The sequence below is a fragment of the Patagioenas fasciata genome, chromosome 5, assembly GCF_037038585.1.
Source record: "Patagioenas fasciata isolate bPatFas1 chromosome 5, bPatFas1.hap1, whole genome shotgun sequence".
NCBI classification, from domain to species: domain Eukaryota; kingdom Metazoa; phylum Chordata; class Aves; order Columbiformes; family Columbidae; genus Patagioenas; species Patagioenas fasciata.
Genome location: NC_092524.1, coordinates 6,187,443 through 6,214,185, shown reverse-complemented (window position 1 = coordinate 6,214,185; position 26,743 = coordinate 6,187,443). Strand labels below are relative to the sequence as shown.

At 42.9% G+C, this 26,743-nt stretch overlaps 1 protein-coding gene across 1 annotated transcript in view; it reads left to right on the top strand.

The window, feature by feature from the left end:
- The first annotated feature begins 346 nt into the window (after window positions 1-346).
- Window positions 347-26,743, top strand: part of LGR4 (leucine rich repeat containing G protein-coupled receptor 4) — a 76,721-nt gene continuing 50,324 nt past the window's right edge. Inside the window, exon 1 of the mRNA XM_065839143.2 lies at window positions 347-910. Within this exon, the coding sequence (XP_065695215.1) occupies window positions 726-910 (185 nt within the window). The 5' untranslated portion in view covers window positions 347-725. The remainder of the gene's footprint in view (window positions 911-26,743) is intronic.

Below are 26,743 nucleotides of genomic sequence, written 5' to 3'. Positions count from 1 at the left end.
CACCGTGAGCCCGAGGCTGGAGCGGGGGGTACGGTCGTTCACAGGGCCAGCGCGGCTCCTGGGCTCATTCAGTCACGTTTCTGCAGCCAAGAGCACCCGGCGAGCACCGGGACGCGGGTCCCGAGGGGTCGCGGAGCGCCCCCGGGAGCGCGGGGCCCCCGCCGCGGGGCAGCCCCGCCCCCCGCGCCTATTGGCTGCGACTGAGCTCTGCTTTGCATATTTACCACCCCTTCGCCAATCGCGGCGCGGGGGTGGCTGTCTCATTAGCATATGCACCTCGGCGCTGGGCGCAGAGCAGCCGCCGCCGCTCGCAGCGACCGAGGGCCGGGAGGGGTGGGCGGGCGCCGCGGGCAGCCCCGCCGCAGGCAGCCGCAGGGCCGGGGCGCAGGGCTCCCCGGGGACCGCCACCCGCCGGCAGCGGCGCGGGCGAGCCGGCCATGGCCGCCCCCGCGCGGTACCTGCTGGGCTGAGATGAGCGGCGGCGACGGGCGCTGCGGGCGTTGGATGGGACGGGCGGGCGGCGGAGGACTGGCTTCCCGGGCGCGCCGCTGAGGCAGCCCCAGGGCCGCGCCGGCCGGAGGCGCCTTTTTATTTTTTAATTTTATTTTATTTATTTTTTTAACACACATTTTTCTGCCCGCCCGTGGCGGGGCTCGGTGCGCGGAGAGCGCCGGCGGAGAGCGGCAGGCCGAGCCGAGCCGGAGGAGGCTGGCCGGCGCTCGGCGATGCGGTGCCTCGCTCTGCTCGGCCTCGTCGCCTGGGGCCTGGGGAGCTGGGCCGGGCCCAGCGGCGGAGCGTCCCCCCCGCCCTGCCCGGCCTCCTGCAGCTGCGACGGCGACCGCGGCGTGGACTGCTCCGGGCGGGGGCTGGCGGCCGTGCCCCCGGGACTCAGCGCCTTCACGCACGCCCTGTGAGTCGGGGCGGGGGGCGGGCAGGTAGCCGCGGTGGGGCCGGGGCGGGGCGGGTGCTTTGTCCCTTCTCTGTTGAAGAAAAACCTCAGTAATGGCGTGTTTATGTATTGGTGTTGTGGGTGTAACGCGGCCGCCGCGCTCCCCGCCGGCTCGTACCCCGGGGGTGGCCCCAGTGGGGCAGGTGAGGGCGGCGGGGGCCTGCGGCGCCACCTGGGGCCCGGCCGCCTCTCCTCGGAACCCCGCGGGGGGCGGAGGCCGGGCAGACCCCTCCGAAAGCCCGAAGGGATCGGCCTCAGGGATTTAAAAGGCCGGGAGGGGAGGCGGGGGGAGCTGCCGGGGTCCTGTGGACCCTGTGGGATCGAGACGGGAGATCCCGGTGGATTTGGGGAGGTCCCGGTGCCGTCCTGAGGCGGGGGCACCGCCGCCTGCACATGTGTGCGCGGTCTCACGACAGCGCCTTTTTCTGCACTCTGGAGCACCTTTCTCTTCGGTTTTCCTCAGAAACCGGTTCCCAGGCTAGGCGATCTTCTCCCAAAAGCTGAGGCGTTTTCGGTCTGCAGCTTGCTTAAATCCAGTTAAATAGGGATGCCTTTCCTTCTACAGAATCTTTTCCTATGGGATGCACAGCTGAACTTTGAGTAAAACCAGCGTAAACAAGACTCGGGAGCTTTGTCAAGTTTTGCTTGTGGATGGAGGAAAAGACGAACTCTCAAACCAGTTTCTCTGGTGTCCTGTGACACCATAAACCAGGCACAAACTGGTGGATCTTGTGTTGAGCTTTGGTATATTTTATAATCTAACTTAAATTGAGGAATGAAGAATCTCTTCTGTAGAGACATGACCGAAGAGGGATTTGCAGCTTTCAGTATGGTAGTTTTGCTAATCCACAAACCTGTTAAGTTTCACAATAAAACCTGTCAGTCTTGCCCCACTTCTCAACAGAGGTTTCTCAGGCTGGAGCGAGGTCTTGTATGGGCCAGCGGTCAGGTTTGCTGTTATTAAAGCTTCGCTGCTTTTACAACATGCAACACAGAGTGCGCTGCAGCAAATTACGGCGCGTGGTTTCAGATCGGTTCTGAACTGCTGCGTTGTCAAAATACAGTAGTAGTGTTTGCCTATGAAAATGTCACTTTTTTTTCCCATCTTTGTTTGCCTACACATACTTAATATGCAAAGGGAGTGTGATTCTAAGTTACTGGAGGTTTTGTTTACTGAGCAGGTTTCCAGTTTCTCGTACCTGTTTGGGCTTTTTTTTTCTTAAATTGTTCAAGCTGGGTGGAGAAAGATTACTGGGCCTTTTGCTTGTGTGGTATTTGATGAATGGCAAAAGTTACAGGTCTCAGTTGCTACCTCTGCTTCAATATTTTCTTCCGTTTTGTGCTCATCTGGTGTTAGCAGGAGCTGACTTTGTGGTGGTTTTCCTGTGGCAGAAACAGTGTTTTATGAGCATTTTTGGTTGGGAGTCATGATCTACCATTGTGAAGCCTTGGACTTTGTGATAAACTGTCTTCTCTTTCCTCCACAGATGAAACAGGGACATTACCTAATTTCATAAAGTACTTGAAGCCTATCTGATAAAAGCCACGCTTAAGTGCGAGGTTTTATGGCTACTACGTTGTCTGGCTGTCTTGCAAAACAGGCTCGGTACATCCCTGCGTGTCTGCAACCTGGCATTCGTTGTCTTATGGGTACAAGGTGTCACAGCCAACACCCATTAAAGATAAGGTTACCAAAGAGTTTCAGTTTTTAAGTTCCTCCTTTCTGTGCAGGTAAATTTACAAAAGCTGATTTAAGGCTCACAGCAAAAGTGAGCCGAGACCTGCACACACATCAGGGTGTTTTGGGATGAGTTTGTGTTGCTGTTGGTTTTGCGTTCTGGAGCAGGAACTTTTTAACTATGTCATTCTGTGGCAGTGAAGGATACTCTCGGTCCCCATTTGTTTTTAGTTCCTGTTTCCTTATTTGCAGAAGGAAAAAAAATAGGTGACTTCTTGGCAGTTCAACATTTGAATGGTCTCTGTTGTAGCCAGACCACTTGAAGTTTAGGGTATATAGAAAACAGTTTTGTAAGCAATAGAAAACTAATTTTTGGGCTGTACAATGTATAGTTTTGCCAAAGAAGCTGAGTTGGCTTGTGTGGAGGAAAAAAAAAGAAAATAAAATCACACCCCCTAGCTGACATGTTTGTGTCATGGCAAAGCATCTTAGCTACATGGAGAGCTTTTTATGCTTCATGTCAGGCAGCATAACGATGCCAGGAAATCCCCTTAGCATTGCTATGGGGCTTTTATTGATTATAGCCATAGCAGCAGAGACTCTGTAGCATAGAGATGGCTGAGAAAGTGTTACAAACGATGGTCTGCGATACTAAAGCAAAGTAGTGCCTGTGTTTTTGCTTTGGCCAGGAGAAAGCAACTGAAGAAACGTTGCTCACGAGTAACTCGAGTTGGCAGTGGATGAGTTTCAAGGCAGTTGAGAGCTATGGAAGGGGGTGGGAACTTAATTTTTACTACTCTTTTCCTGCAGTTTTAATTTCTTTCCATTGATTTTAATAATGTAACATAATTTCCAAGGTGTATTTTTAAAATACAGCTGCGTTTCTTGGGCTGGCCATTCATGGCCAGGCAGTGATTTCTGTAGAGTCTCAAGAGTATATCCTTTCAGGTTCCACTTCTCTTTACTTATTTATCTTTCTTCAGCTCTGGACTGATCTGCTTATTCCTTGCTTACTGTAGTGATTAGAAAGTTCCTCCAAACACAGCAGATTTATTTTTTTTGTGGAACATGCATTGAATAGATACTCCGCTGCATTCATACTTGTCTAAACATATCATAACCATAATGCTGGGGTACAAGGAGAGAAGTGTGATCACGCTAAGGTAGTTGCATCAGACTGAGCAACTTGGAAAGACCGAGTATCTGCTCATTACTTTTGAGTCATGAGTGCGCTTTGAGAGATGGAATTTGAATAAAGAAAGGTGGGTACGTCGTCCCAACCACGATCACCTTGGTGAGGAGATTGTTTGTTGGAGTGCTGGGAAAAAAGAGAGGTGGCAGCACTAGATCCAGACTCTCGGAGGGGCTGGAGGGGATGGGCTGGATGGGAAGGAACACTGAGCGAGTCAGGAGGGCACAACCAGGGATAATTACTTGATACTTTTACTGTAGGCGGCCATTTGTTCTGTATAATTTAGGTAGGTGTTTATGTAACTCTTAATTACCAGCTGCCTGTTTTTCTGTTTATGAAGGTTGTGATTTTGCTTTGTTGCAAAATAACTGTCGTCTAGCAAGTTGAGGTGCCTGTGCAAGAATGTGAAGATGTTTGTTTGGGCTTTTTAATCTATGCAGTGCGCTCCTGATCTTTGCTGTGATATTCCATGTGCTAGAAAACATCCATGTTAGTGGAAGAAAGTTACGATAGGGCATACTTGTACTTGTGGTTCTCAGGAGTATCAGTTTGAGAATTCAAATTCCAGTTTCGGGGGTTTAAATACTCGTCTGAGTCTTGTGCAGCAGACGAAAACCAGATAATTCTAGATAATGACTTTGGAGAAATCTTACATGGGCCTGGCTGTTTTTTAGGGGCTTGCCTGACAACCATGAGGAATGTAATCCCTTCTCAGTGCCTGGTATTATATTTTGGGCACTTGAAATATGAAAACAGCACAAATAATTTTCCTTCTAGTACTTCTTGCATGTATTTTCAGGGGAATGGCAGGGGTCCTTGTTTAATTTTACTTTCTCTGAGTTGTGAAAGGAGGGCTTGACAGCCCTGGCTGCCCTAGAGAACAGACCGCCAGGATGAAACCATCATCTTGGTGTTTTGTTTTTTATTACTCATTTAACCTTATGCTGTCTGTCTTTTGCTGTGCTGTGTTATGCTCTAGCTTTATCAGACCAAGATGTGGCAGTTGAAAAGGTTCCTTTTATACTTGTTTCATACCCCAGGTTGCTTCAGCAACTGCAGAGTTGATTATCGAGTTAGGTGTCCCGCTCCGTTTATGTATAAATGGCAAAATGATGTGGTTCTATTTGGATTCAGCAGAGCTTGCGCATTTTTGTTTGCCTTTTCATCTGGTGCTTTTATTTTTCTGTTGGATGGCGGTGAAACACAATAGGTAGATGTGAGATGTCATCTTCTAATCCATCCGGTACCAACATGCAGATCTTGAGCATCCCGCCGTGGGCAGATAAGCACAGCAAGGACCTGGCTGAGGGCTTATGAATGCTGTCTAGCAGAGTTGTTATGGTGCAGAGTAAAGATGTCCAGACATGACCCTGAGTCTGGAAAATGTAGCATAATTGCAGTCCTCCTGAGATAGAAAAGCCTTATCTAATTAGAGGTTTGAAGGTTTTACAGTTGCAGCGTTGAGTTTTTCACTTGCCTGTGCCGTATACTGGTGATGTGGTGGCGAGTAATAAAAAGCGTATTCTCGCTTTTAAAAAGCATGCTTTCCATACTACTTTTGCAAAGATGTGGTCATGTCATTTTAATAGGAATATTCCTATTAGTTGGCAGGGATGTTGTTATATTTATATGGGCCTGTGAAATCCCATGGGCGGGGGGGGACTCGAGTTTCTGGTGACTGGACCAGAGCCCAGTGGCTCCAGTGACGGTGTCTCCAGCACATTTCACCCAACGACTGGAGTCCTGGTGATTCATTTTAAACTGGCTGATTTGCCTGTCGGTCTTGTAAGAAAAAAAAGAAGTAGACGCTCTCAGGTGGTGCACAGAAAAGTGAAATGGTTGTTGTTTCAAAGCTTGTTAAATATTTTTTACCCTTTTCATATTCTTTATTGGCAGGAAATTTGGTGTTTTCCTCTTTTCTTTTTTTTCCCTCCCCCCAAAACCCCAGTGCCCTGCCACAGCATGTAATTTGTCAGGTATTTGGCGTTTATTTTGTACATTGAGCTCATTTGTATCAGCAATATGTCATTTCTTGTTTGATGCTCACTGCCAGAGACTCCTAAGTGTGACTTTGGGGAATAAATACTGAGATAAGTCTGCAGCATGGAAAAATGTTGGACTTTAGTATAAGCAAGTTTATGCTAGTAAATAATTACCTTTTCAGTTCTTGAGAGGAATTTACTAGTAACTATCTGCTCGAGATGGAAAATATGGAAGCTGTAATATAAGGACTGAAAAACAAAACAAAACCCCAAGAAACCTCCTCCGCAAGGATCTTTATTTGTTTTGTATTCTACATCTAAGCCAGCAATTTTTGAAGAACACAAGCTCTTATTTACTCAGAGAAAATTACTGGCCTAGATTTTGGAAGGGCTGAGCACCCATCTCTCATTTTAGAGAGCATGGGAGCGACTCCGAATATCAGAGACCCTCCTCTTGTCCACCCGCGCTTTTCCTAAAAGCTCGTTCCTGAAGATGGTTCCTCTTGTGGGGAATGGGCCGAAGCCGATGTTGTGTTTATGTTCAGGAGGATTTGCCAACAAACTCAGGTTTGCCTGCTCCTTGTTTTGCAAACAAGCAAGGGAGTGGATGGGGCTGGTCAGCTGCAGCGCGGCCGCATGGGACTCCATGGCCAGCACTTATTCTATTAAGGGATGAATGTGTTTCAGGCAGCAGCTCCGCGCTGCCAAGTTGTGGTTTTGGGGTTCTTTACGGAAGAAGCAGAAAGTAAAAAATAGCTTGAGGAAGAATTCGAGATCTGTGTGATTCTAGAAATAGGAGACAAAGGTGGGAGGGGGTATGTAAGAGAGGATAAGAGGAGAAGAAGCCATTCCTATTTGAAGAAACCTTGAAACTGAGGCAACGAATGGAATTTTAAATGTTATGAACATTTGCTAACAGAGGTATCACCAGCATTTCCTGGCTTAGAGGTCCCTGGCCATCCTCCCCACCTGGTAAACTCACCATCTGCTGCAGCAGCAACCCAGGATTTTGCTCCATGGAAATAAATGCCCCTCTGTAGCTTTTCGTACCCGCCTTGCAGGTACAGCTGCAGCTTTCTGATAAGATGTTCTCAGACTTTGGTCTGAAGAGAGATTTCTGGTCATGTGCTGTTGGTTCTTGCTGCTTTCCCACCACCAGCTCGCCTTGCACGACCCTTTTGGGAAGGTGCAGGCAGCTGTGACATTCCCTTTGCTGACAGATGGACACCCGGTCCCCTGGATGCAAAGTTACATGTGGCCGTGGCTGTGACAGGGCAGGGAAGTCTTGACATTACTATATAAATACTGTTCTTCCTATAAACATGTTTAAAAGCGTCCCCCCCCGCCTTTTTTTTTTCTCCAGAACCAGCCCCAGATTTATTCAATGTTGTGTTCCAAGTAGGGTTGGTATTTCCAAATCAGAACGTTTAAGCATTAGATGTATGGGTGCCTGGAAAGCGTAAGTAAATCACGCAGAAATGGCATGTGATCTACCTGGCAAACAGTTGACCTTTTTGCTTGTTTCTTTTTTTTAAGAGTGCTGAGTTACTGCAGCTGTCAGTGAGTTTCACTGAAGTTGAAAGTTTCCAATATTTTCAAATCGTATGTCACTTATTTTAAAATACATAGCTGAAATAGCAGAATGCATTTTATTTTACTGTTGAATGATTTAACCGTTACAGAATTTTGACAAGGTCAGAACTTTCCACTTCCCAGAAACGTATTATTGTCGCTTAAAGATTAGGGGAAATCTGTATTTCAGCTTCACCCTGAATTTGAAAGCACGTTCTCCACACAGCTAGTCAGCTTACATTATTAATGATACACATCTTTTACAAAACAACAGAGGGCTGCAGTGATCTCAAAAACAACAGTTTAAAGTAGGTGTCTGAAAACTCTCGTTGGATTGGAGTATATAACAGCAAACTGATGGCATTATATGTAATGTCGGTCAGCATGATAACATGTTTTTAAAAATGTAGATAGCTATTTTTGAGCAGGTGATGTTGAAATATATTCCCTGGTGGACTGGGGTCTGACATTTGTGAGGGATGTCTTTGTTTTTGGAAAGTAAGAATATCACTTCATGGATTTTTATTTGCCTTGTTTTCCTGGTGTGTTTTTTTTTAAATATTTGCTGTTTATCCTTACTGAGTTATAGGAAAGTAGTGGCCTGTTTCAGTCATACAGTGTGTTTTGGAGCTAATAAAACTTGGTTGGCTAAGCTTTGGACATTATTTTTTAAAAACCTGTTGAGCATGTTATTCAATATGTCTTGTTTAATTTGGTGTCTTCTCCAAGGAAGGACAGTCTTCATAGCATGACAGAAACCATTAATTTCTTAGGCTTCCCTTGTGTGCTTTTTGCATTTCTGTTTGATGAATACAATTCAGTAAGGAAATGTGTAAAGTATTGTTCTTATCTTCCATGGGCTCATTACATTTTTCACTATTGAATAAAGTTTCTTGTGTTTCCCAAGTGATTGCAGTTTAAAACATTTAAAATGTAGCCAGATGTTTGTTGGTATAACCAAAACATTTAAGGTGTGTTACTGAAATGTTATCTCGGTGTGCATTGTGTTGGTTGTTTTTGCTGTTGATGCTGTTCGAATCTAATATCGATAAATACACGTTATTAAAAATCTTGTTGTATAACTTTATTGCTTGTAGGTAATTCAGGGGATGGTTGGTGGGTTTTGACAACTCAACCTGGAGATTTTAGCACAGTGAAGATACAGTTTTAGCCTGAACTGTTTTTATTTGTATTTTTTTAATCTGAAGTTAAGAAAATATTAAAGTCAGTTATTTTCTTCAGGGGTAGAAAAACTATTATAAAGCTTAAGAACTCAGTTACTATATTTGTTTTAAAAAGTGATAAATTCCTGTAAGCCTTGCATTTAAATGCAGGAGGGGCCTCAAACCACCAACATAATATGGAATAAGGGGTAGAAGTCAGGCAGAATGTGCTGGTTTGGGGGCAGAAAAGAAATACATATAATATAAAATTTTTTTCTTTCTAAAGAGACCAAGTGCTAATTCTTTATCTTTAGGAAAAGATGAAGAAAAATCCAAAGTCAAGTGAAGCTGAGAGCACCCTGAGAAGCCAGGCTGTTTTTTAATGTTTATTTTTAAAGCGGTGTACGTGATCCTTTTCTCTCCCCAACCAATCCTGGACAATGTGAAGTCTTGCAAAGACTTTTTATCACCCTAAAATATTTTGAGCCAAGTGTGTTTGGATTTTTAAATGGTACGCAATTAGCAGTGAATCATAAATGGATGTGCAATTTCAGAGGTATGCAGGGGAGGCCTAAACCTGTTTAATTTAGCTTAATAATGCAGTTTTGTATTTTATAACCTTGTCCTGCGAAAATGTGTTTTTGTTTGGGAGTTTTCCCATTACCTTCTTGACATCTGCATGGTTACAGATGAATAGCCTGACCCGGTGCCCCGGTGGGGAGATCGGCGTGGCCGAGCTTTCAATAGGCATGTCGCTGACAAAGGGAACATATGGAATATCTCATTCCCGTCTTTGCAAGCCCTGTACGGGGCTGGAAGGGCAGAGGGATTGGGGGCTTCAGACTTCACGGTAGATCGGTGACGGAGTCACGAGGTTTGCTGTGAGCTGTCAAGATGCTCTTGCTGAAGGTGACGGAGTTTGTGTGATGCCGTGTTTTGCTGCGCGACCGGGACCCCAGACGCAGAACAAAGAATCACAGGATGGTTTGGGTTGGAAGGGACCTTCAAAGCTCATCCAGTGCCACCCCTGCCATGAGCAGGGACATCTTCACCAGCTCAGGTTGCTCAGAGCCCTGTCCAACCTGGCCTGGGATGTCTCCAGGGATGGAGCATCCACCACCTCTCTGGGCAACCTGGGCCAGGCTCTCACCCCCCTCCTTGTAAAAAAATTCCTTCTCATGTCTAACCTGAAGTTCACCCCTTTTAGTTTAAAACCATCACCCCTTGTCCTATTGAAAGAATCAATAGGAAGCCATTCTGGCGTTGCAATATTATTAATGTGACCATGCAGCAGAGTTCACTGTGGTTCCGTTTCATTCTTCCCAATAAGTGATACCAAGCTATGGTTTTTCTGAGCTGTGGTGGTTGGTGTTTGGTGTTTAGTAGGTGCAGGAGAAGGGAGTGTAGATGCAAGGGTCCCGCTGGAACATGCCTTGGGATCTGTGTCCCCCTACACCCATTATGTCCCCTTTCAAAGCACAAAATGGGAGTTACTGTTCCCTGTCATCTACACAGGACACCACAGTGTGTTTGCTTGGAAAGTGAGACTTTTTCTCCTGCACTTGGGGCTTTGGGCTTGTGGCAGGAAAGCAGGGATGGTTTACTCCTCTTGGAGGAGAAAATGGTGCGAGTCAGGAGAGGACACCTGGCCAAGCTGGGTGCTCCGTGTCCGTTCAAAAGGCCTGGTGGTGTCTGACTTCAATCCTTTCATTACTAAAATTACATGTAAGGGGTGTCCTGGCTGATGTTTATAAAATTCCATTTCATATGTTCTTAAAACCAACTCTTACTTGCTGTTTTTCTAAATGCTGATCTGTATCCGTATCAGATATAGTTGATTCATCTGGAAAAGTGAATGGACACTGAAGCCTGTGGGTTTGATGGGCAGTGGGTCTTTCTGTGTGGAAACCTGCCTGGTGTTCTTCACTGGCCAGAACTGGTGGATCTGGCCTTAGCTCAATTCTTGTATGTAAAAGCTGTGAAGGTTCTGTCTTTTTCTGGTGCCATGGTTGGAAGCCCTAGAAGTGTCTTGGGTTTTTAAGTAGGGGAAACCTTCTCCAGACTGGGAAATGTGCTTGTAGCTCTTTCAGCAGATCTCTGAGCCCTTGAACTGACTGAAGGGACCCCCATGCTGTTTGGAAGGTTGCCATGTTTAGGCCCAGACTTAGAGGTTCTTTGGGGGAATTTTGCAAAGCCATCACCAGCAGCAACCTGCAAACTCCTCCTAGTTCATCTTTTAGTGGCAATTTCGCCCAGCTGGTAAGGCACTAAGTGCTCACCCTGTTGTGTTTCTTCTGGGTGTCTCCTTGGGCTCTCGTTGGTCTTCATGGAATTATGGGGGAAAGCTGAGCTGGGAACAGAAAATGTCATGGTCCTGTGTAAGGGGCTCTGCCCTGAGAACGTAGCTGCAAGTGGTTTGGACCTGGACCTGGACTTTTTTTACTGCTGTTGGTTTTAATGCTTGAGTTAAAAAAAAAAAAAAAAAGTATGTGCTAATATTGACTAAACTGTTAATATTTTACAGAACCAGTGTGAGTCTTGTTGAAAATCCATTTCTCTTCCAAGGGCAAATCTGCTGGCTCTGTGCTAAATGTTTAGTGGAGGCATCAAATCTCTTCAGTGTCCAGGTCAATTAATCATTTATTTAGAATTGACTTGCTCTTGCTTGACATCTCGTTTTAAAAAAAATTCCAGCTAGTTTGTTTACATGCTTTTATTTATTTCTTTTTTAACCTACTTCCTGCAAAGACAGGTCTCCAGTTTCCAGACCAAAAATATACAATATCTTGATGTTTAGGAGTTGTAAGCGTGGTTTTGATTTGTTTTGAGGGTAACAAATGGCAGATGTTTATTGCTTCAGCAGAAGCTTCTGCAATTGTGCAGGAAGGCCAGTTTTCCTTCTTAAAATAAACCTTTCTTCAACTCTCCTGAGTACTTGTGCCAGTCAAGTAAATTACAACGTGTTCAAAAGAGAATGCTATTGTTTAAACAATAATATATCAGAAATCTTGCTTAAGAGTAGGACGGCTTGTATTGTCATTGTGTCTTCACTGGCATAAGATTTTTTTCCTAATAACTAAGTGCGTCAATGAGAGAAATTCTGTAATGTACATCAGATTGATGCATATTTCCAAGTACCCTGGATATTTATCTTGCCAAGTATATTCCCCATTTCCTTCAAGCAAATATTAGTCACAGAAAAAATGGCCAGGGAGCTGGCTGTGTGGAGCTGGTTCTGTTGAATGGCTAAACAAGCACCAGGTACTATTCTGAACTTCAGCTGGCTTTTTAAAATAAGAGCTTGTGTCTTTTCTTCCTGCCTTGTTTGTGTATTATAGCATCACTGAGGAGTTACCCTGTTCCAGAGTACTTCTCTTCAACAGGTGCTAGTTAAACATTGGATTTTGCTGATAGCTCCTGTGTGACCAGTCTCTGCTGGTTTTTCACAGTTTGAGGATTCTACATGATGTTTATAACATATGTACTTATTTTTTATAAAAACCCGCTTCTTTGAAAAGGTGAAAAATTAGTAGCCATTGTGCTGTTATGAAGAAAAAGGACTACGCGTATACAGTGCCTATAATCACTCATCTCATGTACTACGTTGTAATTGTTGGTGCCCTTCTGAAATTACTGTGTCGAAGTGGAAAGCAGCTTCTGACTTTAAGAGAACAGGTGAATCACGGTGTGAATCAACAGTGAAGATGCGGAGGTATTTTTACATATGACCATTTCCAGTGTCATGAAAGTCCTTTGCACCTCTGATTTAAAGAAAAAAAAGCCATTGAGGAGTAGGATCTTGCTTGAGGATTGGATTTAAGCCTTGCTGGTGTGTTTGCAGTGCAGTGCCAGCCTTGTGTATGGCAGTGGGGAGGATCCAGACGCGGTTCTGTTCAGCTCTGTTGTACACCCATGGGAATCTGTTGGGATGCAGAGACAGCCAGCTTTGAAAGTTAATCTAAGGGCTTTGCTAAAAGGGTTAAGAGACGAGGTATAGAGGAGGTGGAAGGGTTCTCACAGCAGAACAGTGCCAGCAGATGCTGCTTTTGAGGCTGATAGCAGATCTCTTAATGCATATCTAGAAGATTATTTGGGAAAGCCTTAAGGTCTGTCTGTGTTATGCATTTTGTTCTTTCCTTTTGGAGCTCAAACACAAAAGCAAGGCCTTAAAAGGGATTGCTTCTTAACCTGTCTTCATGGTGCAGACTCTTCTTGGTTTAGATTTCCCTGGAACGTATAGGATGTTAGAAATTGCTTTATATTTTGCTTTAGCTTTTAAAAACAGCACGTAGTTTATTTTCAGAGAATACAGCAGATCATCCAAGAAGCTTCAGCAAATAACAACCAAAAGTGTGTGTGATTAAAAAACATCTTGTCTGCATTGCCGGTGTCTTAGAAAAGGCTCTTTCCCCCAGATACACAACTCAGGAGGAGGAGATTCTGTTACAGCTCTTCAGGGTTGTGCAAATGACTTCCATTAAGTTTTCACACAATAGCCCAAGGCTTTTGAGGAAGGACTACACTAGAAACTCATCTCACTTATTCCCATATGTTGCGTTCATTTAGACAAGGAAGTTTCCAAAACACTGTGGCAGTTGAAGCACAAGAGGCATCTTGAACAGTGAAAATCTTGGTCGTATTTTAACAGCTAAAAATGCTTAAAAAGATACTATCTGTGGAGAGATTAATGAGCAATAAGTGAACTATGTTGGATCCAGGCTTGCAGAATGCAGTTTAACTGCTTTAGGTTTCAGCACACTCATTTAATTACTGGGTTACTGAAGGTTTTCTCCGCTGTGGGGGGACATACACGTGTGTGGATGGGAAACACGTACATTTATACAAAGAGCCGTGAATCAAGTTTGGGGATATACTGCCCTCCTGTTGCCTAAACAATCCCACTTTAGATTTACCCCCTGCCTTAATTTCCTTTCAAGAAGACCGTAGATAGGTCTTGCTATCACTTACACTCCATTACTTCAGTGTTCACTTCCCCTATGTGATTTAACATGCACAAGCTTAATTATTCTCTTCTGGCCTAGGGAGAGATTTCCTTCCAATAATTACCTTCACTGCCTTTTCCCCTTCTGCACATTAGTTTGTTTGAAGAAACGTAGTTTCTCGGTAAGCAACTCCAAACAAGGCAGTGCCTGGAGCTGTCTTGGAAATGTAATTTATACCTTTTACGTTGCAGGTTAAGCTTGGTTTTGCTGAAGCCCAGCTACTAGATGTACTGAATTAGCAAACTCTGAACATTTCTCCTGTAAGTGAAGGCAGTACAAAGCACCAGTTTACACTGCACCTCAATACTGTAGTGGGGTGATACAGGTAAAAAGGGCATTTAAGTTAGCAAATAACATCCATTAATTCAAGCTTTTCTTTTTACCGGCAGCTGTTGTTTAGTCATACACTATTTAAATGTCAAAAGAGAGTGACTCCTTATGAGATGAACATGATGCGGTGCTGCCAGACTGATTGCTCCTCTGATAGCAAAGAAATTACATATTTAATCTCGGGGAGATTTCTCAGGGTTATATCCTGATTGCTTCTTATGCTGTCCTCCCTAATACATAGTATGGAGGAAAACAAAACACAAATACCAAAGAACAACAGGAATAAAGCGCATAAATTCTTTGTTAAAATCTTTTTTGGTGTAACTTGGTGGTAATTAGAACAGAGGTGTAACTGCTGGTTTCTTGGAATGGGTGGTACAGAATTAGTTTGAAAAGCTTTGTCTTCTGCAATTTATATTAATCTGTAGTTATACAAAATAAAATCTGATACGTCAAAGGGATGGGGATGCTTCCGCTCTACCATGTTTACTGTAAATAGTCCTTACATCATTATAACTATTTTGTGGTAAATCTAATGAAAAGTAGGAAAAGGTTCCATTTGTCTTGGACCCCTGAATATCTAGTGCTCTTATTAAGATGGAATAATTATTTAATTCTTCTGTTAATTACAAATTAAGTAAATATATTTGTGAAATTGATTGTATTCATGTATGTGGAAAAAACCAAACTGTTTTGAACGTGACAACGCTATATGTTTTCACATTGCATTACCTTCTTCATTATATCCTGATGCTTGTTTAAAAACAAATGAAGAGAGATCATGGTCTGAATGTTTTCTCACTTTCTATTTTAAAGTAATCTCTTAAAACTCTTAATCTCTGATCCACTGCAGAATTAGTTGGCCCTCAAGTAAAAGTTAAAATAAATTACTACGTCTGCTTTACACTTTTCAGATTGGTAGCAAATATAAGATACTTTGGTATTGTGGGATCTGACACGGTAATTGCAGAGCGCTCCTTCATTTCTGGTAGCTTAAATATTGATGTTAATAGGTGTATTGTTATTAAAAACAAAAAGAGGATATTATTTGCCAGTTTCAATAAAAACCTTTTCACCCTCTCAACTTTCAGGAGGTTAATTTTTTTTTTAATGGTATCTTTACAGTTTTGCTGGCGGTAGAGAAATGGATGTGTTGGTGGTTGTAGATGATGAAATGGGTAATGGGAAAACAGGGTGCCAGTAACACTAAGGTGTCCATATTAGGGGCAGGTTTTGAGCTGCATGGCAAGTTTTACTGGCCCCAATTTACTGATTCAGTAAACCCCATCGTCTTTCAAAGCAAAAGGAACTGGACCTCTTTGAAATAAGTGAGAACAAGAAAAACCAGATCTTTTTATTAATGGAGCTTGGGAGGGGTATTTTTTGTCCACCTTGCATCCATTGTAGTTGTCTTCACTGCAGTGTACATTTATACATCAAAAAGGAATTTACATTGACCAGCAGCCTTTAGGTAAGAGCTGGAGTGTATTTCCTTGCCTATAGCATAGCTATGATGAAGTGAAATATATGCCCATGGTTGTTGTCTCCATGCCCTTGTCTCCTTGGCTTCACAAGCCCTAGTTTCTTCTTGGAGTTAATCTGTAAAGTACACATTGCTGGAAAGATCTGTGTGCTAGAAATACAAGGAGATTGCCTTTCTTGGGTCTCTTGCTTTTCCATCGCACATGCTTTGGATGTGTTTATATAAAAAAATTGATCCTGTGTACATGATTAAACTTGACAAGCCTTAATCTCTGTTGCTAAGAGTGTGGGCTGGAGAGTTAATGTGGTAGGTCTTTGTTTTTCGTGTAAATACTTGTAATGTTCTGTTTGCTTTAAGTATGCTGGTTTTTTTCTTGACAGTTTAGTGATTAAAATCTACTCAATTTTAAATAGGTGTAGTCATGTAAATACTGAGAACAGAGTTAAACTGAAGAGAGAACTTAACCTTTTCGAGAAAATTACTAGTCATAAGTGCTTCTTTGACCTCTTTTATTTATAATGGCAAGTGATGGCTATTCGGTTTTCTTGGCTGAAGGTTCCTGTGAAAGATTTCATTTGCTTGTTATATATATTTTCCTTAAAAATTAGAAAGTATGCTGTTTTTTTATTGATCTATATTATTGGATCAGCAATGATAAGTATAATTATATTTATTCATGTTAGGGCAGAATCCTAAGTCCAGAGCTGTACTGCTAAATCTGGTTAGGAGAACTGTCCAGTTTGGGATGTGATTCCTAATCAGGTCATGCTGGTGAGCGCCTCTGATGTCCAGACAGATTTTTGAGGTTTTGGTGGGTTTTTTTTAAGACCATAGCAGGTTTTAGATTTTTATCAGCACAGTATGAATTTGGGTTGTAGCTGATGCATTGGATGCACTCAGGATGATATTCCATGCTTGTTTTCAGAATTTAAATGTCTTTTCTTGCTCTTTGCTGCTGGAGAGGAGACCCTCTTGAACTGGGGTGGTAAATAATCACAGAAATTGTCAATAGTACAACAGAGCTAGAGAGCAAACTCCTGCTTGGTCAATGTTGAAGCTCTGTCAAGGACAGTGATACAACATGTTCCGATTAAGGCTTGTGAACAGGCTTTCCAAAAATGTGTGATTAGATTTAAGCCTTCAAAACCAAGTCATGCAGACATTGTGTCTGTGGTTTGGTTTCTTTTTTTTTTTTTTTTAATTTTAGTACAGTTACATCATATTTTTTTGCAATGGGAGGAAACAAGAACACTATGTAGGACAGGTGATAGTCATGTATTATTTGTTTGGGTCTTAATTCAGTGCTCTAAGCTAAGACTAGAAGAGATTTTGGTGTCTAATGGGCAGTCTCATTTTTGAAAAGCAAAATCATTTGAGTGCTGCTGCTAGATTACCGTGCCTGAGAGACAAGTTCCTTGCTTGACTATATGAATAAAAACACAAGCAGCCAACTTTTTGGTGTATTTTAAAAAAAATAATAATAAAAAAAGGTCTAAGCTGATTTATACCCAGTTACATTTTGCCTGGATGCATGAAGTCTTTATAGCAAGTGGTGCTTGTTAAAGAATGCCTGCTGGATACGTAGGTAGTGTAGAGGAGGATTTGAAACCATTGCTTTTTGTGTTCGCTCAGATTGGTGTTAGTCATAAAAACGTCTTTGTTCTGTTTCCTCTTCATGTTGTGTGGAGTGGCTGTCAGTCATAAAAAGGCCATTCCCGTTTGCCTGCAGGAGAAGGGAGCGTTTTGGAGATTACCAGAGCCTCAACCTGTGGTTCTTCGACAGGAAAAATACCCTCTGTGAATTATTTCGGTGGTTTTTGGCTGCACCTTCTATTGCTGGGCCAGTCTCCTTTGAGGAAGCTGCCCATGTGCCATGGTCAGGGGACAACGGAGAGAGACGGTGTTGAGTGATGGCTGTACCCAATACTGCCCCTGTTTCCTTCCCCACATGCACCCCACAAAAACCAGTTCACCTGCTGCTCAGACTGGTTTGCAATGGGAAAGGGCTAGAAGAATAGGTTTCCCCAAAGTAACCTGCACCCACAGGGTTGATATTTCACTGGTGTTTTCATAAAACTCTTTCCTTTCCTATTCATGGCTGGGGAAGAAGTCCTTCAAGACAAGAGCTGCTGTTTGCTCCAATATTGCAAGTTTCTGTAGCATTTCTGTGAAGCAAAGAGTGCCTACACTGCTGAAAACCAGAGGTTAGTCCTCAAATGTCCTGTTTGATATACAAACATTGGCATTGCAACAGTTCACTTATAAGTAATGGAGTACAGGTTACCATCAGGTGTATTAAATGCAAGCCGATATTTAAGTGTGTGCCAGGCCACTAAACCCAGCAGGGTGTATATATATAATACACCATATATATATATGTACACATCGTAGCCTTTGCAAGGCCCAATTTTCAGACAATGCCGGTGCGTCAAATGATTTCCCTGCGTTCCATGGTCCTTTCTCAGCTCTGCCACAGGATGCCCAGGGATGTTTCATTTTCATCCACACACTTTGTTCCACTTGCCTTCGTTTTTTGGGAGCTGCTGGTTCGCAGTATATTTGGGCAAGCTCTTGTGGTTATCCAAGATTTATGACTTGCCTGTATTTATTTTTTCTTGATGTAGCAAGGGACTTAAAGTGGGCACAGTAAGCTCGAACTTCTTTTTGTTGAGGATAATATTTAAAAGCTAAAATGTAACAGTATTTCAGTTGTGAATGCGTGGAAGTTTTGTGTACTGCTTAATGTGTTTCAGAAATCCCTGTTACTTTTCTTCCTTAAATACAAGAAAACAGGCGTGTAATGCCTCATTGAAAGGAGCCTGTAGGGGTGCTTTGTGAGGGTCTTAATTAAGGGCTTTGAAAGACTAAACAAAAGGAAAAAGAAAATGCTACAGGGTTATTGTTATTCCAGCCCATTGGCTTGGGGAGCTGGCCATCCATTGGTGCCTTCTGTCCATTTGGGAGCTGAATGACACTTTTGTTCGTGGTTAACAGAGGTGAAAGAAGCCAATTATTGCCTGTCTTTTCCACAGAGCAGCTGCAGACGGATTTCACTGCAGGCAAATATGGACTTTGCTGCCACAAGGATGGTTGTGATGACAGTTATTTTTGTGGAATTGTATGAAAGAAAACAGATTTTTTTTCTTCTTCTCCCTCCCCTCTCCCCCCCCCCAGTGACTTGTGTAGATGTTTATTGAAAACTACTGTGAATATGCTGGCGTGGAATGGGAACGTGTAAAGGGCCAGATTCCCCACGCTAACAGTGTGATCGCCTTTTTCTCTGGGCATGTGAGAGAGTGAGGTTTTTGGATTTCTTTTTCTCTTATTTTTTCTTTTCCTTTGCAATTGCAGCTAATTTTAACTGCAGGGTTTTTCTAATTGGTGTGCAATGGGCATTAACCCTCTGGCTACCAGCGTGTTGCTTTGTGTGTGGTGGTGCTGAATGAACAATTTGAAGGTTAACAGGAGCTCCTACAGCAACAAAATCAATCTCTGCATGCCATTAGGGACCTCAGAACGTGTCTCCATGCCTGAAACTTGCTGCCCCTTCTCCCACATCTCTATCGCTTGCTCCAGTGTATCGTAAAATCTTTTCCCACAGCTCTTGCTTTTATAATTCAAAATTTATTCCTTTCCCCCTCCTTTGGTTGAACCTCTAAATGCGTGAGAAGACTTGGTTGGTGAAGAACCATTTTAATGGTTTTGATTCTGGAGAAGTCTCTTCCAGCTTGGGGTAAATTGGGAGTAAGGAGCCACATCTCGGAGTCGATCCATCTTAGTTTGTTAGGCTGAAATGCTTCTCGGCATGTGAGCTACTGTGGTTGTGGTAGGTTGCTTGTGGTGACCTCTTTGCATGGCCATCTAAAATCTGCATTTAGGCATAGTTCATAATAATAGTATTTAAAAAAGAAAAGGTGGTGTTCCTCATCTTAGGTGGCTTTCTGGTGCTGGTGAAAACGGAGTTTGCCTTTTGTCCCCTGACCTTTGGACATGAGGACATTTGTCCTTCCATCTCGCAGTGTGTATAGATGAGTTTTTGTGCTTTCAGTTGATTTCTCTTCATCCAGACTGACTATTTTCCCTTACAGATATTTTACTCGACGGCTCGTCACCTGCAGATGTTCCTGCCTGTTCCTGCTGTATTACCAACCCACACTCACCCAAATTAGTTGTGTCCCCCTTGAACTTAGCACGGTACGGGCAACCTCTTCAACCTAGAAACTAGTCTGTCCTTTCTTAGAGGAACAGTTGGTGGCCAAATTTGGAAAGCAATGGAGTAATGACTTTCTTTTGTTTCGTGTTGTGGTTTTTGAATTGATTTTTGTTTGGTTGTTTTTTGTTTTGTGGGTTTTTTTTGGTTTTTGTGTTTTCCTGCCCAAATGCCCATACCACTAGCTGGTTTATTACTGCAGGCTTTAGGAGAAAAAAGACCCCACCATTCTATAAATGCACACCACGGGTGCTGCTGTCACTGGATCCTGAACTTAATGCATGTCGTTATACGTTGCTTTAAGATGACAGCACGTGCACGTTGGGGATGGGGGAAAAAGGTACAAGCTACACAACTTTGACCACCGAGGAAAGAGTTGTGCTTTTTCACAACAAGGCGAAGTATATGTCAAGTTTTGCTTCTTGAAATGAAATATTAGTTCTGTGATAAGTTAGATAAGAACGAGATAATTCCTGACACTTTGATTATACAGGGAAAATAAAATTGGTTTTGAATACTTCCCTGGTGTGCCTTGCTCAATCTGGTGCTACTGAAGTGGAAGCTGAAGCTGTTCCCTAAAGAGTGTCCTGGTGGAGGTTTTGGGCGGCTTTTATTTTGATTCGTGTCTTAAGGTTCATTGGAAGGTGAGGTGGATGCTCAACCTGCCCCTTCACTTGGCCGTACCTCTCAGATAAATCAAAAAGAGGAATGTAGCTGAAACCAGTGTAACCCAAAAGGAACGCGGAGCTCATATGAAGGTAGCAAGGCTGTTTGATTCTTGTATTTAGCCACGTCTTTTGCTTTATCATTTGTCGAAGGGACCGTTCATGAGTGAAACGCGAAGGTTGTGTGTTAGCACATCCGCGCTACCATGCGGGAGACTTCAGGCAGACTTTAGTCCTTCAAATGTCATAAAGTGGAAATTTCTGTTAAAATACTGTGTGATAACTGATGATCAAGAATTTCCAAGACAGAAGTTTTACTCATCAAACCTGCTTGTGCTATGTCAGCTGCTTTAAGATGCCTTGAAAAGTGCTGCATGAAAGAGTGTTTGGTTCTATAAAGGCCACTCCAGGTGCTGCCATGAAATCTATTTTGACACTAGAAAGCTGTACTGTGCACTTTTTTAGTTTTCCCACAGTATATAGGTAATTATAGTGCTGTATTGCAGAAAAAGATGTGTTTTTTTTTCCCTAGAAATAATTTTTAGTTACATCCAAGTCCCATGTTACATTTAAGTGAAAAAATTCCTGAATGCTAAAGCTGTTGTATATAGGTTTGAACTGATTGAAATGTTTACATTTTGTCTTCTGACTTCGTCGTGTCAGCGACTGTGTTCATACACCAATTTTGTTTTGCTTTTTTTGCTTTTAACCTTCTAAAAATGTAGGACTTACCCAGACTTTTGAGGATCAGGTTGCTTTCTAAACATTGGGTGGGACAGACAAGGAGACCAAAATAAACCAGGAGAAAATGAATAAAGTTCGTAGCACTTAGAGTTACTAAAGCTAGCATTTTTATGAAATTGGGTTTGTAGCTGTTCACGTTTTCATTTTGCAACAGAGCGAAAACACAGAGTGAAAATGTGACGGAAGATTTTTATCTAAATATATATGTGTGTAGTGATAGCACTGCTTCTATATCAGTGTAAACAGATTTAAGTGCGGGGCTCTGTCTGGACAGCTCAGAAACATCAATAGGTTTATCCTCCACCTTCCTCTCAGAGATGCAGAAAAGATAATTCTCCTTTGAACCTGGGATTTGGGAAGGGGAATCAACCTGTCCAAACCCACAAAATGAGTCTGTGCTGGGGCCAGGAACTGAACCTCAGTAGGACTGTGTCCGGGAGCTTTGGATGTGAAAAGTTTGTTGTAGTAAATACTGCGTTGCCAGGTGAAGGGAGATGTGGTGTCCTTGGAGTCCAAAGGGTGAGCCTGGCGAGGCCGTTTGAGTTTTATGGAATTGCCCTTGAAGCTGTTAAATGGAACGAAACGTGACTTTGTAGGTGTTTGTGGTTACTCAGCAGAGACCTGGGATTGCAAGGGGGGGGGATCCAGATCTCATTGAACTGGTTGGATGACATAGTTTGGTGATGTTCTGTGTGTTTCTGCAGTGGTTGTTCACAGAAGTTTTCGATAAGGAAAAAATGCTTGAGAACTTCCTCAATAGTAATGAACAAACCTTGGCTTGGGTCGCGGGTGACGTGTCTGTGTCGGGTTTAGCAATGTGTGCTTTAAATTAAAACTCGGATGTGCGTCTAACCTGGGGCTGGCTTAAGTCATTAAAGAAAAATCAAAGTTGGAGACGTTTGAAAATGACATAGTTACCTTGGTGGCTGATGGTTCAACACGACTCTGCGATGATGAGGACAATTGTCGCAGCTGACAATTCTGCTCTGTTTTAACTTGGTGTTAAACCAAGTTAAACTTTATTTACTTAAAACATGACAAATGCCATTCTGTAAAATTCCTTCAGGGAATCTGGTGTTGATTTCCTTGAAGGTGTCGTTACGTGTTATGTTTCATTTTGGTGCAAAGTTCCCACCGTCTCATTCATTACCTTTCCTCATTCCTGCTACCACTTCAGTTTACTGCCCCACGTTTGTGCTGGTGCAGCTCTCTATGAGGCAATGCTCTATGCAGGACTGCTAACCTTGTCTGATTAAATAAAAACCCACAAACAAAAAGACCAAAATCAGAAATGCTTTTGTTTAAATCCAGATTATTATAGTGACCTGATTCCAGCATATTGCCCATAAACACTTCCACCATTGAGAGGGGAAGTATAGGGATTAGAAACCAATTTTCTTCATCAGAAAGAAAACACATTGTGCAGTTGTACCCTGGGGGGTGTAGCAGATTGAAGCCTTAAGCATGTAACCTGTTGCTACAGAGTCTTTGTGCCTTCATGTGTGAAGACCTATGGATTAAAAACAAACAAACAAAACCCAAAAAAGCCTTCTTCCTTACCTTTACTGGCCTTTAAAAATAATCTCAAGTCTTGTTGGAAAGAATGGTTTAAACGCATGTGTTTGGGCTACGCTGATCCCAGGTTCAAGCCCCTTACCTGTGGAGTTATTCCAGCCAGTTTACTGGGACTATTGTTGAATGAGGTGAAGACATTGAAGTATTCCTTGTGATTTCCCATAACTGTAAGATGTGCCAGTGAAACACAGAAGCATCACTAAGAGCAGGACAGCATTTTGAACGCTTGCACCCAAAGGCTCTGCTGCCACGTTCACAACTTGCCTTGGCTTTGCCTGTAGGCCCAGCCGTGGTATCTCGAGACAGGAGACAAGCTGGATAAAGTGTGGGAAGACATGCGATCGGCATAAAATAATTACATTGCTTAGATTGGATCTCCCTCAACAACTGCCGTGCTAGTTGCGGGGCATGACGGGTCTGCCTAGCAAAGATGCTTTGCAGTGGTCCTTTGGAAAATGTTGGTCCTTGCAGAGTTTAGCTGCTCTCCTGAAGTCTCCGAGTAGTGTGTGTTACATCAAGTGGCTGTGAATCCAAGGGGATTATCACCAAATACTTCTAATGAATTTTCTGACGTTTTAGTCTATAGTTGCTTTTGGAGTCATCTTGGATAACTGTGTTACTTTTTAATAAATAATTTTCAAAGACTTTCAAGTGGGAGAAGTAGCTGTGGTGTAACCACACTGAGATGTTCCCTCCGAAGGGTTTGGGTGGTGGCAGGACATACCGTGTTGGTTACGGATCAGGGATGGGGATGTTCTGAGTTCTCACTGGGATTTGTCCATGGACTTCTTGCACAGGCTGGTTATTGGCATTTTGTGATGGATACTCCTAGGTCTAGGAGGAGTATCTCAGCACAGATTTGCCCTCGCACTTATTGATTAATGTGCCTGTCACACTGATTTTTTTAAATTTATTTATTTTTTTACTCAATTCCCTGGTATTAAATGTATTCCGGAGAGTAAATAATTACAAAACCACGAATAACGCATAATTTTACTCTCTGCTATAAATAATCTCTAACTATGTAACGGAAATACTCTTGCACTGAAGACATTTCGTTTCCTCCTCCGGTTTACAGTGAGCCCTTCCGTAATCTACGCAAAACGTGTGGCTCTTAAAAATTAACTGAAGAGCGTGTTAACTTGCACTATATTCCCATTCCAGGATACGATCTCTTTCATAATAATGCAGTGGAATTTTTTTTCTGGGTTAATTCCCCACCATGTGTCAACATAGGCCATTAACTGTATGTGTGATTGCTTAATGGCTGGCCTGCCGTGACTCAAATACCAGTGCAAAATAGGTCTTTGCATACAAGTATTGTTCTCTCTAAGATCTTGATGATGGCTTGATTGGCACATGAATAGGGTACATTAGAGCTAGTTACTGTGCCTGAAAGAAAGCTAAGACATCATGTTGGAAGAAAAAAAACCCACCAGGTTGATGTGACGTGGGAAGGAGAAATAACTTACAAATATGGTGGGGGAAGAGGGGGATGTTACTTCTCTTGCAGGAACAGACCTGTCTGGCATTTTTTTTAGCCTTTCTGTGGCTGTCAGTGAAAATGTTGTCGATCCTGCTTCAGCAGAATGCTGAAGGATGACTGGAATCAACAGGATTTGTGTGCTTTTTTAGTATAGCTGTTGAAAAAGGGCTCTATGTACCCCATTTTTCCCTTAGGAAAAAGCTCTTTATGGAAAGGGCTGTCGGGCATTGAAACAGGTTGCCCAGCGCAGTGGTGGAGTCACCATCCCTGGAGGGGTTTGAAAGGTATTTAGATGAGGTTCTTAGGGGTGTGGGTTAGTGCCGGAGTTAGGTTATGGTTGGACTTGATGATCCTGAGAGCCTCTTCCAGCTGAAATGATTCTATGATTTCTTGTCACTTCTGAATATCGCTGTCCCCTCCAATAGCCAGGGGTTGGTGGGCAGTCTGAAGTTTGATTGCTTCCATGAAAGAGCAGGTTAAACGCTTCACGTGAGTGGTCACACAGACGTTCCGGTTAGTTTGAGCCACAGAAAAGTGAATGGAAACATTGCGTGTAAACTGCTTGTATAGCTGATAGAGCGTAATTTCTTTCCATCACTGCCGAATAGAGTGAACCTACATATCTAGCAAACTAGAAGCTGTCAGAGCATTCTCCTGTCCTATTTCCCTGCTTAAAAAAAATCCAAAAAGCGGTAATTAATTTCTTTTGAGAAGGACATGGTGGGCAGTAGCTGGGCATAGCACATGAGAGCAGCACTGGTGGGGACTCCAGGGCAGGTTTTTCCCTCCTGTGCTGTTTGTCTTGCCCATTCAAGCCTCAAACTCTTCCAGGTAAGGAGTGTCCCCATCCGTGTATTTGTACAGCACCGCTCATGTTGACACGTTGAACTAGGGCCCTTGGCTGCTTGTTGCAATACAAACAGCAGATAAGGCGTTGTGCTCATTAGAGAGATAGCATTGGGTACTTAGGAAATGGTAAGTGTGTTTGCTGGGTGGGAATGCAACCTGTGTCTTGTTTAGCCGGTCACAGGAGATGTTGACTAAGGCTTTAAGTATTTGGATATTTCATTTCTTACAAGAATGTTTCCTTGAAGAAGTGGAAAAGGAAACATGCTCATAAATGAAAAAAATGGTATGGCCTATAGGCTTTTTGTGACTGCAGCATGGCCTATGAACACAGGACGGGTTTCTGTGCTTTTAAGTGCTGGAGGTCCCCGTGGACACACCAGAGGCAGTAGGACCATGCTTAAGATTGTTGGGGAGAGATGGAAAGCAGAAAAATCTACAGTAATGCAAAAATCAGTTCTAAATCTTCCGTTTTGTTTTATCTTTGTGTTAGAAGAAGCAATAGGTGAAGATCAGAAGGAGAAAAATGCGGGAATGGCGGTGAGGGTTGGAGGATGTGGGACAGCCGATGCTGTTGGTGTCCCCAGAGGTGGCCTCGGATGGGGAGATGGGCACAGGTGGTTGTACAGAGCTCGTCAGAGATTGGGAGAATGTAAATTTTAAATACAATACCAGTCTAACATATTGGGACATCAGTGTGCTATCCCCATATAAATATTAGCTAATAGTATAGGCTGAGGTAGCCATCCTTGCAGTAATAAATGTAGGTAGTATGTAAAAGGTAAGAAATTAATTACTCAGCATATTACTTCATTTTTTTTTTAACTCAAACACAGTTGCAAGCTCCAACACTTTCCAAGTGTAGCTCCTCTGTGAACATATTTCCTTTTCCTGATATTTGCCTCCTGTTTGTGATTTTTAGCTGTTGGGGCTGGCATGTCTGCATGGGATGTATATCCTCGAATGTCAGCTGCGTTCATTGGATTCACAGTGTGGGCAGACACTGCTCAAAGCAGCAGTTGTGAAGTGCTTCTGGAAGAGAATTGTTTGCTTCTTGTTATCAGGAAGATACAGTAAAACAAAACACAACAAACCCTGAACTTTTTTTATTTGAGTGTATTTAATTAGTTTCCTTGCTGATCCTCTAGGCTTTCTGTGCTTTCATTATATACCGAATATGATTAAGACATGGGACAGTATTAATGCAAACTTATGTACTCCATCCCATCAGTGGTTTTATGTTCATCCTGAAGGAATGGGCTAAATAGGAAAGCAGGTCTAAAACAGGGTTATAACTCAACTCCTGTTCTCTCCTGGGACTGCCCGCTAAGCTGGGTGATTTGGTTGAAAATTACTCAGGTTTTCATCATATGAGCATGTTCCTGCAAGGAGTTCGGCACTGAATGTGTTGCTTCAAGACCGTAGCACCACAATACGACTTGGATTGGTCTCACTGTGAGTTTCCCTGATTTCTTTTTCCTCTCCGGCTGCCACCGCACTGGTTTCCCTGGTTGATACAGAAGGACCTGGACCAAATTCAAAGCACCGACCGTCACCATACAGACACGTATACTTCTGTCCCTTTCTTTGATAATCGGCAAAGAATTGTTGGTGTGGTGTGCTAAGAAAAATATATCTGTTGCTTTGTCTTTTGGGTCTTCACAGGTGTTAACATAATAGAGACTTTACCCCATATATCAATGGTTCCAGTAGTAATAGGTGGCTAATTGTTGCTGAGTATTTGACTTGCGTTTGTAATAACCTGGCTTATTTAATGTAATTTCTAAAAATATTAACAGCTCCAGCTTTTCCTAGTACTCCTGAAGCTGGGTCAGTGTTACTACCTGGGGAATTTTACATAAGAT